The sequence below is a fragment of the Mobula birostris genome, chromosome 6, assembly GCF_030028105.1.
Source record: "Mobula birostris isolate sMobBir1 chromosome 6, sMobBir1.hap1, whole genome shotgun sequence".
NCBI classification, from domain to species: Eukaryota; Metazoa; Chordata; class Chondrichthyes; order Myliobatiformes; family Myliobatidae; genus Mobula; species Mobula birostris.
In genome coordinates, this window is record NC_092375.1 from 85,807,713 (window position 1) to 85,820,976 (window position 13,264).

At 40.2% G+C, this 13,264-nt stretch overlaps 1 protein-coding gene across 7 annotated transcripts in view; it reads right to left on the reverse strand.

Moving 5' to 3' along the window:
* fndc3a (fibronectin type III domain containing 3A) overlaps positions 1-13,264 on the reverse strand; it is a 240,054-nt gene that overhangs the window by 14,946 nt on the left and 211,844 nt on the right. For all 7 annotated transcript variants that reach the window (XR_011886362.1, XR_011886361.1, XM_072260774.1 and 4 more), the window contains 4 exons: positions 11,704-11,987; positions 8,071-8,283; positions 838-1,004; positions 90-217 (listed from right to left, as the gene is read on the reverse strand). Coding sequence is in view for 5 of the 7 variants with exons in the window: in XM_072260774.1 (XP_072116875.1) it covers positions 90-217; positions 838-1,004; positions 8,071-8,283; positions 11,704-11,987 (792 nt within the window). In the remaining 2 variants the exon portion in view is untranslated. The remainder of the gene's footprint in view (positions 1-89; positions 218-837; positions 1,005-8,070; positions 8,284-11,703; positions 11,988-13,264) is intronic.

A 13,264-nucleotide genomic window follows, 5' to 3' on the forward strand; every position in this document is an offset into this window, starting at 1 on the left:
GAAGACACTACATATAGGAACAATTGAGATTATATCTGTAACAACACTGATATTTGCAATGCTAAATTTTTCTGAGTTATAATCATTACCTGCTTGAATTCAGAGTCTTTACCAATCATGGCTTGAACGCTGTAAACAATTGGATCTCCCTTCATTGCTGGCAAGGGTTCCCAAATGAGATCACAAACATTCTCCTTCAGTTGCTCTAATCTTGGAGCTAGTCAGAAGGGAATTAGGTTAGTTAATTTAGTGTATGCATACAATAAAACACACAAGCTAAAATGTACATTAACAAATGATTACAACAGATACACATCAATAAAGTGATTCAAAGCAGTTCCCAATTACAATTAACATAAGTTTCACATCAAATGAAAATCCATTTCTTCAGTCCATGCTGACTGTGATTGAATGTCAATCCAGGTTTCCAGCAGACAGCAGAAGGCATAAGATTAGAGATAACAGCCAGCCATTATAAATTAGCTACCAAGAGATATTGTCAGTTGTTAAAGAGAAGTCTCCAAATTAAATAGGAATTTTGTATTAAGGAGGGTCACTGGAAAATAGGCAGATGTAGGACTTGGGTTATGAGTAGGAAGACTGACGTAGGAGCGATTGACGTTGAAATATCAAAAATTAATGGATTGTTAAAAGTAAATCATCTGTTTAAAAGATGATATTTTAATGTCTTTAAAATGGCCTTAGTCGACATGACAAATGACAGAATACCATTAGCAGCTTCAAAATCCGAAACTAAGTATATAATTGTTGCTCACCAGTGCAGATGAGATAACAACAAATTAAAATGTCTGTACATTGATATCAATAAACACCTACCTTTAAGAGGAGATGGAGGAGATATGGTAGTCATGAAAGTGTAAACTTCAGAAAGGGGTCCTTCACCTGCTTCATTACATGCCTGAATTTTAAATCGGTAGCATGTGGACTCACTGAGCCTCTGAACTTTATATGTGTGACATGGTCCCCTGTATAACGTTGAATACCTGAAAGATATGCCAGGTTTTCAAGAGTTTTACAAAATTATAAACTTTGAGCTGATCTTTATCATTTGACAAAAAGTGGTTTATAATGCCAGCTGTAATTTTATCTGTGAATCATTGCCTTTTAAGTACTTAAAAATAGGACGCTGCAGAAAAACTTACTGTGGCTTGCAGTTTGCTCTTACATTGTCAATTATCAATTTTCTTCTTCATGAATGGTTCGATACTAATTAATAACGACTTGTTTGGATTTTACCAATACAATTTGAAGCAAATGTTTTTCCTCCAAAAGTAGTAGTTTGGGAGTGTACCTTTTACATCTCACGTTCACATGTTTGAGAAGAGGCTTTTTGTCAGCAGCTTAGGCCCCAGGAGTGGGAGTGAGTGTTGGTGTCAGAGCCCTATGAAAGGCTGGAGAGAGAGGATAAAAGGAGCAGATTCGGGGAAGGCTGGTCTCTTTGGGTTGTGAAAGTGCGGAAAGTGTCAGTGTTAGAGGCCCACGTGGAATGCAAGTATAAAAGAAGCAAACTCAGGTAAAGCTGGTCTTTATTCAGAGGCTCAAGCGTGAGGAGTACGAGTGTCGGTGTCAAAAGCCCGATGGAAGTCAGGAGACAGAAGATAAAAGGAGCAGATTCAGGCAAGGCTGGATCTTTTGGGCTGCATAGGCATGGAAAGGGTCAGTGTCAGAAGCCTAAATTCAGCTGCAAATAAAAGAAAGGTAGGCTCAAGTGGAGCAGCCATTGTTTGAGTGTGCCAGTGGTAGAGAGTGAATGTTTTGGTTTAACAGGCTTTGGTGTGACCAGGTGAAGACAGTTAAGAAGAGTCAAGTTTTTTTTTTAAATATGGAGTAGTCAGGATGGAATGCTTCTCCTGTCAGTTGTGGGAAATCAGGATACTTGACGGCTTCCCTGATGATTACACCTGTGGGAAGTGTATCCAATGTCAGCACCCGATAGATCGGGTCAAGGAGATGGAGTTGGAGGTTCTCAGGATCATTCGGGAGGCGGAAGATATTATAGACAAGACTTTTGAGGAGGTAGTCACTCCCAGAGTACAAGCTTTGGACAGTAGATAGGTGACCACCAGGAGAGGTAAGGGGATTAAGAAGTCAGTGCAAGGTTCCCCTGTGGCTATCCTCCTCAGCAACAAGTATACCTTTGGATACTGCTGGGAGTGGATGACCCAAAATATCACAGCAGCAGCAGCCAAGACGGCGGCACTGGGGCTGGCTCTGAGGCTCGACAGGGAAGGGTAAAGTTGGTCAGTGTGGTAGCTATAGGGGAGCTAATAGTTTGGGGGACAGAAAGGAGGTTCTGGGGTCGCAAAAGAGACATGAGGATGGTGTGTTGCCTCCAGGGTTCAAGGGTCCATGATGTATCAGAGTGGCTGCAGGATATTCTTAAGGGGAGGGGGGAACAGCCAGAGGTTGTGGTGCATATTGGGGATAATAACATAGGCAGAAAAGGGGAAGAGATCCTTTGCAGTAAACATCTAGAGTTAGGAAAGAGGCTGAAGAGAAGGACCTACGAGATTGTAATCTCCAGATTATTTCCTACACCACGGCTGGTGCAGGGAGGAATGGGCTGATAACATGGAAGAATAAGTGGCTGCGGAGATGGTGCAGGGGACAGAGTTTTAAGTTTTTAGATTATTGGAACCTTTTCTGGAGAAGGAGTGACCTGTAAAAGAGGGATGGGTTACACCTGAACTGGAGGGGAACCAATAACCTGGCTGGAAGGTTTGCTGATGCTACTCGGGAGAGTTTAAACTAGTTTTGCAGGGAGCTGGGAACCGGAGCTCCACGTCACTAAGGGAAGGATCAGAACGAAATGTAGATGTCAAGGAAAGTACTGAAAAGCAAAATTGAAATAACAAATGTGATGAGTTGGACAGTTTGAAGTGTGTATATTTTAATGCTAGGAGTACTAGGGGTAAAGGTGATGAACTTAAGAGCATGGATTAATACATGGAACTATGACGTTCAGGCAATGCTGAAACTAGGCTGAGAGAGGAGCAGGAATGGGTGATTAATGTACCAGGTTTTCAAAGTTTTAAAAAAAGTGGAGGAGGGTGGAAGTTGTACTACTAATCAGGGACAATATCACAGCTGCACTCAGGGAGACATAATAGAGAGATCAGACACTGAGTCCATTTGGGTGGAAATCAGGAATAAGAAGGATGCAATCACACTGATGGGATTGTACTGCAGAATCCCCCCCCCCCCCATAGCCAATGGGACACTGAGAAACAGATATGTAATCAGATTGAAGAAATGTTTAAAAATAATAGGATTGCTGTCATGGGGGATTTCAACTTCCTGAATATCAACTAGTAGAAGGGGTTTAGATGGGGCAGAATTTGTTAAGTCTATCCAGGAAGGTTTGTTAAATCAATATACGGACAGTCCACAGGTCATAGTGTACCTGGTGTTGGGTAATGAGCCTGGCCAGGTGACTGACCTTTCAGTGGGTGAACAGTTGGGAAACAGTAACCACAACTCCTTAATTTTCAGGACAGCTATAGATAGGAATAGGTAAGATCTTTGTGGGAGAGTAGGGAAAATTACAAGAGCATTAGGCAGGAACTAATAAGTGTTACTTGGGAACACCTTTTCTCTGGCAAGTCCACATCAGACATGTGGAGGATGTTTAAAAATCAATTGCACAGAGTACTGGAAAGGTATGTTCCTGTTAGAAGGAAGGACTGGGATGAAAAGATAACAGAACCTTGGATGTCCAGAGAGGTGATGAATTTAGTCAAGAAGAAAAAGGAAAAGTATGTAAAGCTTTGGAAGCTGGGATCAAATGAAGCACATGAGGAGTATAAAGAAGCCAGAAAAAAATTAAAGAAGGGAAATAGGAAATCCAGGCGGGGCCATGAAAAGTTCTTGGCAAATAGGATTAAGGTGAATCCCAAGGAATTTTACACACACATCAAGAGCAAGAGGGTAACTATGAAGAGGATACAGCCACTCAAGGATAAAGGTGGGGGGAGGGGAACATTTGCTTGGATGTAGAGGATGTGAGCGAGGAACTTAATGAGTACTTTGCTTCAGTATTTACCAAGGAAAAGGATGTGGAAGACAAGAAGATTTGTGCTGAGTGTATAAACACGTTAGGGTGTTTAGAGGAGGAAGTGTTGGACCTCCTAATGAGTATTCAGGTGGGTAAGTCCCCAGGCCTGATAGGATTTACCCCAGGTTATTAAAGGAGGCAAGAGGTGAGATTGCTGGGACCTTGACCAGTTGTCACCATGGATTTTAGTAAAGTGTTTGACAAGTCCCTCATGGGAGGCTAACCCAAAAGATTAAAACGTATGGTGTCCACAGTGAATTGACTGTTTGGATTCAGAACTGGCCTGCGCATAGAAGACAGAAGGTGATGGTTGAAGGGACTTATTCAAGCTGGAGGTCTGTAATTAGTGGAGTTCTGCAGGGATCTGTGCCAGGACCTCTGCTGTTTGTGAACCCTTTGCATTTACCTGGTTTTCTGCATTTATTACTGATAAATTGTGGTCTGATCTTCATCTAAGTCACCATAATGGACAAACACAATCTGCCTAAACTAATAACAAACAATAGTACTTCTCATATCTTATTGAACACATTGCTTAATCATTCAGAGTCCAGGCTGGAAAAAGAATGTGAACCCTTGTATTTAATATCTGGTAGGACCTCCTTTTGCAGCAACGACCTCCAACAAACACTTCTTGTAGCTGCTAATCAGACCTGCACATTGGTGAGGAGGAATTTTAGACCATTTCTCCATACAAAACTGTTTCAGTTTATCAATATTTCTGGGATACCTTAAATGAACAGCCCTCTTCAGGTCATGCCACAACATCTCAATTGGGTTAAGGTCTAGACTCTGATTTGACCATTCCAAAGCATACTTTTTTTTTTCTTTTTAATCCATTCTGTTGTTGATTTATTCTTGTGTTTCAGATCATTGTCTTGTTGTATCATCCAACTTCTATTAAGCTACAGGTGATAGATTGCTACCCTGACACTCTCCTGTAAAATGCCTTGATGCAACTTTGAATTCATTGTTCCCTCAACAATTTCCAGCTGTCCAGACCCTGAGGTAACACAGCAACCCCAAACCATGATACTCCTTCCACCATGTTTCACAGCTGGGATGAGGCTTTGGTGAGGGTGTGCAGTGCCCTTTTTCCTCCAAACACAGCGTTGGTGCATTTCTGCCAAAAAGTTCAACTTTTGTCTCATCTGTCCACAGAACATTGTCCCAGAAGCATTATGGAACATCCAGGTGGCCTTTTGCAAACTTGAGACATGTACAGATGATTTTTTCTGGAGAGTAGTGGTTTCCACTGTGGTGTCCTTCCATGAACACCATTCTTGTTCAGTGTTTTCTTATAGTGGACACATGGACCGAGATTTCCATAAGTTCTAGAGATTTGTGCAGGTTTTCTGCTGTTACTCTTGGGTTCCTTTTCACCTCCTTCAGCAATGCACGTTGTACTCTTGGTGTCATCTTTGCAGGATGCCCACTCCTAGGGAGAGTAGCAACAGTACTGAATTTCCTCATTTGTAGTCAATTTCTCTTACTGTGGACTGATGAACACTCAGGTCTTTAGAAATGCTTTTGTAGCCTTTTCCAGCTTCATGCATCTCTCTAATTCTTTTTTCCAAGGTCCTCTGAAAGTTGTTTCGATTGAGACATGGTGCACATAAACAGATCCTTCTTGAGAAGAGCAGGCTCTGTCAGTAACCCTCACCACCAATCTCATCTCATTGATTGGAACTCCTGACTCCAAATAGCTTTTGTAGAAGGTATTACCCCAGAGATTCACATACTTCTTTGAACATAGACAGTAATTGTTGAAATAGTGTACTCAGTATTGACAAGAAATACTATTGTTTGTGTGTTTAGTTTAGGCAGATTGTGTTTGTCTATTATAGGGACCTAGATAAAGATCAGACATTTTGAATAATTAATACAGAATATCAGATAATTGCAAAGGGTTCACAAACTTTTTCTTACAGGTGTTTATAAATGACCTGGATGAAAATGAAGTTGGGTGGGTTAGTAAATTTGTGTATGATACCAAAATTGGTGGAGTTGTGAATGGTATAAAAGACTGGTAAAGAATATACAATATATATTAGTTGCAGCTATGGGCTGAGAAATGGCAGATCAAGTTTAACCCAGATAAATGTGAGATGTTGTACCTCGGTAGCGCAAGTGCAAGGAGACAGTATGCTGTTAAGGGCAGAGAGGGCTGTTAACAGTGTTGCTGAGCAGAGAGATTTTGGGATCTAGTTCATAGATCCTTGAAAGTGGCTACAGAGGTTGATAATGTGGTTAAGAAGGCTTATGGAATGCTTGCTTTTATTGAGGCAATGAGTTCAAAACTCAGGAAGATATGTTGCAACTTTATAGAACTCTGGTTAGGCCACCTCTGGAGTATTGTGTACAGTTCTGGTTGCCCCACTAAAGGAAGGATATTGAGGTTTTGGAGGGTTGAAATGTCTAACACCAGAGGGCATGCATTGAAGATGAGAGGGGGTAGATTCAAGTGGAATATGAAGGGTAAAGTTTTTACTCAGAGAGTGGTGGATGCTTGGAATGCACTGCCTAGGGTATGGTGGTAGAGGCAAATATATTAGAGGCTTTTAAGAGATGTTTGGATGTAAAGAAGATGGAAGGATATGGACATGGTTTTGGACATAGAGTTTGGGTGCTTTTGATTTGCTTTTTAGCTGGTTTGGCACAACATTACAGGCCGAATGGCTTGTTCCTGTGCTGTACTATTCTAAGAGAATTTCTACAAGTAAAATCCAATGCAAGTCAGTTCCATTTGCTCATGGGAATAACACAACAGCAGTTAATTACACAATCCACATTTTAGTTTACTGAATGTAGCAAACCAAGTCTATATGAACATAATCTTGATTTAATGAGCTTGTGGTTTTCTCTTCACGTATATTGTTATATCAATCATGCAGAATCAGAGTTCACTTTATTTACTTCTCTTTGTAAATCAGCCTCTCCAAGTTTTAGCTCCTTTCACTCCAAAACAGTAATCTTGGCAGTTTTACTTGCTATGCCATTGTTTTCCAACAGGGAAAGGAGAATAAGCTGGTGCATAATATCCTTCTTATGCAAAACATTTGTACTCTATGACTTCTCCTGCTCATATTTATCCTGACTTCTCCAACATAGTGAATTTCTAGCATAGAACTACGGAGTTTTTGTCAACTGCCCTTGGTAAGATTAAAGTCAAATTGCTGTATTTCTCAAATAACAGAATATTTCATAACAGGCTGAAAAACAATTCTTAGTGAATTAATAGAATTCTTTAAAAAAACATGGCATGTTCATCACTTGTAGACTCAGTATGATCGGCATAAACCCTCCTACCCCTGCCATTTGAGGAGGGCATCTTTAAGCAGCAGTGTCTCAAGAAGATGCAACTATCACTAAAGACCCTTGCCATCCGGGACATGCTCTTTTTTCCTTTATTGCCATCAGGCTTGAAGCTCCAGACTCAATGAGTCAGAAACAGCTTCTTCCATTCTGCCATCGGATTTCTGGATATTTCATTAATCTATGAAAACTACCTTGGTATTTCTTTTATTTTGCACTGCTTATTTTTGCTTTTTATAGTAATTTAATGTCTGCTTGTACTGCGGCGTAAAAACAAAAAAAATTGCATTATATAAGTCAGTCATAAATCTAATACTGATTTCGATAGGCAATTATACTCTTCTTTTGGTCATTAGTACCAAATCTTTATCACACGGTGAATGCTTAATTACTGTAGAACCATGAGAAAGAGGTGCCCTTGGACACCAGACATAAATAGGTAGAAAGGGAGACAACTAGCATTTAGCACCTTATGCAACCTCTCTGCCTGTTACAGGGTCTCAACCTGAAATCCATTTCCCTCCATGGATGCTGAGTTCCTTCAGCATTTTGTGTATTGCAACCTCTCTGGCTACTAAAGTTTGAAAGTCTTTGAAACGACTTTCCCTTTGTTTGCCTAATCAATGAATTTAAATTTATGTTAAAGTATTCTAACCATAACAGAAAGTTGTCCAATTTACCTTCCATTCTTATCTTCCATCTGCAAGACATATTGTGTAGCCTCTGATGCCAAGGTTTTTGCAGTGCCTTCTCCCCATTTAAGCTTCAGAGTTTGATGACTAGAAGCCACACATTCTATCCGAGGTGGTTCTGGAGGCAGTGGTTTTGTTTTTGCTTTAATAGTGTGGCTAAAAGGACCAGGTCCAATGCTGTTTATAGCCTGAACTCGCAGCCTGAAAGTACAAAAGGATGTTTTTGATGGTTAAATACAGTAGCAGCAGCAAGGTAGCTTTATAATTATTTTGATTTTGAAATGGGACTGCAGTTTCTGTAAGCAAATGCTATTTATATATTGACAAGTGATATTGGACAAGTGTTTCATATTGTAAATGCTATGTTTAATTGATAGCCTTCATCATATTGCTTCAGTTACTTGTTGAATACTTGTGGGTAGTACTTTATGGTTGATCCCTGTGCTGGTCTGGAAGGAGGTAGAGACAATCACAGACAGCTTTCAGAGGAGCGTAAGAAATAGGCGTAGGCCACCTGTCCCCAGTTCTTTTTCCACCAATCAAATCACAGGTGGTTTTTACCATTAGGGTCTTTATTCTCTTTATCTTAAAATCTATTAATGAATTAAGGTGTATAAAACTTTGATTTGACTATCGCTGGAGTATCATATGCAATTCTGGTCACCATATTACAGGAGAAACATGGAGGCTTTGGAGGGATGCAAAAGAGGTTCATCAGAATGTTACCAGAAATAGATAGTATTATCTAGAGCAAAAAGTTGAATAAACCTGGAAATTCTTTATCTGGAGCACTGGATATTGAGGAGTGACTTTACAAATGTTTATAAAATTATACAGATTCCTTGAGGTTGCTATAGCCACTACCTATTAAATGCTCCCAATGGCATACGCCTCAAATAGCCTCTGACAATCAAGTCCAGCTCCTGGCCTCCATGTGTGGCTTAGCTACCAAGCCCATCAGAACTGTTTCTATTGATAGGAAAAGGGGCAAAGTGAGATACTGGCACTTTCAAACCAGTCGCTTCGGGCAGATAGGGCTCATCAGCCGTAGTTGGCAGCTCATCTAGAAGGAAAATTCTGGTTACAAACCTCTGCTGCCTTGTGGCTATACCCGGTCATGGGGAAGGGTTCAGGAGGAAACCCTAAGGAAAAATCCGGAGCTGGAGTTCCAAAGGCAGTCCTCCTTTGAATTCAATGCTGACTGGCAACTCCTGCGACACTGCTGGTACCGAACTGTATCGGTCTTTGCCGTTCCTACTACATGGGCAACAGCCTGCTCTCCATAATCGTACTGCCCAGGCTTGAATAGACAGCTTGAACATAGCATCCATGTTCGACCCTGACTGATGGAGGCCTCATGATAAAATTACAAGTGGCACAGATAGGGTAGATAGTACCCCCCCCCCCCACCACTTAGGATGTCTAGTATGGTTTCAATGTAAAAGGAGGGAATTTGAAAGAGCTTTGCAAGGCAAGCTTTGATTTAAACAAAGAGAGTGTAAGTTCCTGGAATATACTGCAAAAGGAAGCAGTGGAAGCAGATATGATAGCAGCATTTAAGGGCAAAACAAACAGGCACGGGACGATGTGATATTGACCATGTGCAAGTAAATGAGGTTAGTTTAAATTGGCATCATGGTTGATATGGAGATTGTGCACCGAAGAGCTGTTCCTATGCTATACTCTTCTGTGTATCCTCATTGACTAAGCCTGCACAGCACTCAGGGATAGAGAGGTCCAAGTTTCATTGCCCTTTGGGTGAAATTTTTAAAAAAAAAATCTCAGTTTGAATTACCAACCCCATTTTGAAACTGTGATCCCAGCTTCTAAATATCACAGCAAGAGAAAATATTATTCCTGCATAAATTATTGTAACCTTTGTATGTTTAAATGAGATCATTGCTCATTCTTCTAAACCGCAGAGTATAAATCCAGTGTACTTTAACTCTTTTCTTGGACAAGCTACTCCACTGCAGAAATCAAATGCAGTGAAATGATGCATTTCTCCACTGCAGGTAAATCCTTCTTTAGATAGGGAGACCAGATTTGCACACAAACTTCCAGTATCACCAGGGGCACTTTTAATTTCAGTTACTTGTTATTGTTTTTGTACTCAAATTCTCTTGGAATAAAGCAAATTGTTTGTCACCTTAATTGCTTGGTGTATCAGCAAAGGATAAAGATGTTGAAACTTTCTGGACTGTAGTATACAGAGTAAATTCTCGATTGCTATCAGTTATGTGTTCCACATCCATATGAGAAGTCCAAACTGAGTGGTTACTAATTTTCTCTTCAAACCTCTGATGAAAGGCTTCAGACCAAATGTTGATCCTCATTCCACACGTACTGTTTAACCGTTTCAGTATTTTCTGTTATTATTTAAGTGTTCCCATATGCTCCTTATAACTGGTCTTATAACTAACCATGTAAGACCATAAGACATAGGAGCAGAATTATGCCATTTGGCCAATTGAGTCTGCTCCGCCATTCCATTATGGCTGATTTATTATCTCCTACAACACAATTCTCCTACCTTCTCTCTAGGACCTTTGACGCCCTGCCTAATCAAGCACCTATCAACCTCTGTTTTAAATATACCCAATGACTTGGCTTCACAGCATCCATAACAATGAATTCCACAGATTCACCACTCTCCATCTAAAGGAATTCTTCCTCATATTTTTTCCAAATGGACATCCCGCTATTCTAAGACTGTGCCCTCTGGTTCCTAGACTCACCCACTATGGGAAATATTCTCTCCACATCCATTCCACCTAGGCCTTTCAATATTTGATAGGTTTCATTGTGATCCCCCTTCATTCTTCTAAACTACAACGAATACAGGATCAGAGCCATCAAACAATCCTCATACATTAACCCATTCCCGTGAACCTCCTTTGGACCTTCTCCAATGCCAGCATATCTTTTATTAGATAAGGGGTCCAAAACTGCCCACAGTACTCCAAGTATGGTCTAACCAATATCTTATAAAGCCTCATCATCACATCCTTGCTCCTATATTCTAGTCTTCTCAAAATAAATGCTAACATTGCACTTGCATTCCTTACTATCAACTCAATCTGTGAGCTAACCTTTAGGGAAACCTGCAGGACTCCCAAGTCACTTTCCACCTCTAATTTTTGAATTTTCTCCCCGTTTAGAAAACAGTCTATTCCTTACATTATAGTCAGCTTTTTGCTGAAACACCAGGCATAAAATACTCTTCCTTATTGTTGTAGTTCTTTAGAAAAATTACTTTTTGAAACATTTAAATTCCACCAATTAAAACATTGCTCTAAGTACACCATAAAACTGAAAATTAAAAGGCTAAACAGAGTGGACTTCTTTTAAGGGCTGCAATACGTATTGCTTTGCTCTGGTCAGTTCCAGTCAGGCTAAAAGAGTACACACAGTAATTTCCTTCCAAAGTACAAAATTCACTGTGCTTAACTTAAGGCTATTCTAATCAAATGATGTTTCACACATTTTATAATTGAGCATAAAAGTTGTTCATACCTGGCCATAATAAAAGATTTTCTGGCTATCAAAAGTTTGCTTTAACTCTTAAAGTGGTCAATCTAAACTCATGTGGGGCATGAAAATTCTTGTAACCTAGCATACCTGTAAGTGGTATCTGGCTGCAGATTTTCAATGACATGGCTAGTGGTTCTGTCCACGATTACTGGCTGTCTTTCACCGAAGTCAATACTGTAGTTTGTGATTTCAGAACCATGATCACAAGGCTCTTCCCACTGTATCGCAAGACAAGTTGACTGGAAATCAAGCGGCACATCAAGCTGATCCTCATCCATAACTTGTACAAAACCTACGGCAGCTGGAACAGATGCTGGTGTCATACATAAAACTACATCACTGAAAGGACCAGCACCAGCGGTGTTCAATGCCTGGAAATAAATAAGATATTTAATAATGTGTGACACCTGATAACTTTACAAGCTTTCTGATCTTTGAAACCATGTTTCATGGTTTCCATTTTCTCTGTCATCTAATATAGTGACAGTAATTTACAGGATTTTGTCCTTTTAGTAATTACATGTTCAATTAGTGTTTTCAGAAATAATTTTAATTTACTGAAGAGATACAAAAACTATTATTTACATTCATGGCTATAGGGATTCAACACACAACACTGGGAATGCATAGGATACACTCTAAGGACAATGTTATACAATTAACCAAAATATGGAAGAGATCTGGTGGTACTAATGCAATTAGTGACAAATACATCCAACTATACAGAGTAGTTTTCCACAAGGCTGTTATAAATCAGACAGAAAAACAGGGTTAGAGGACTGTGATTAAACTATACACCCTCTGAAGGATTTTGTCTTTCTAGCTGAGAGAAATAATCGGATCTCTTAGATACCAAAATGAATGAAAAAGAAAAAATTAGAGCAAGGATGATTGCAGTAAAAAAGTTCATAGAAATTTTATTTTTCTGGCTTTCGCCGATATTGATCTGTGACATTCAGGACTGGTGATTGAGAACCCTACAAAAAGTTCAGGTATGAAACACAGAAGGCCATCATGAGAGCAAAGAAGCAATCCCTTTTGAAATTAAGAGGCATAATCAAATGCATGACAGCTGTGGTAATGCTTACAGTCTCTCACTTCCTATAGGTGAAATCTAACAGCACAAATGACAGCAAAGCTTCACTCCTCAATGAGCTCAATGCCTTTTATGCACACTTTGAAAAGGATAGGAACACTACTTGTGTGTGAATTCCCTTAGCATCTGGTGACCCTGCAATCTCTTCTCAGAGGCAGATGTCAGAACATCCTTCAAGAAGGTGAACCTTGCAAGGTGTCAGGCCTCAAGACAGGTTTTCAAGTTACCGAAAATCTGTGCTGACCAGCTGGTTGGAGTACTCAAGAACACTTCCAATCTCTGGCAATCAGTTATACCGGTGCCCAAGAAAGGGCGAGCTACCTCAATGACTAGCACTCACACATAATTTCAGAGGTTGGTCATAGCTATAATGAACTCCTGCTTGAGCAAGGACTTGAACCCACTATAATTTGTCTACCAGCAAAACAGACTTACAGCTGACACAATCTCACCGGCTCGTCACCCAGCCTCGGACCACCTGGACAGCATAAAACATGTGTCATGCTGCTGTTTATCGATTACAGCTTGGCGTTCAACACCATTATCCTCTCA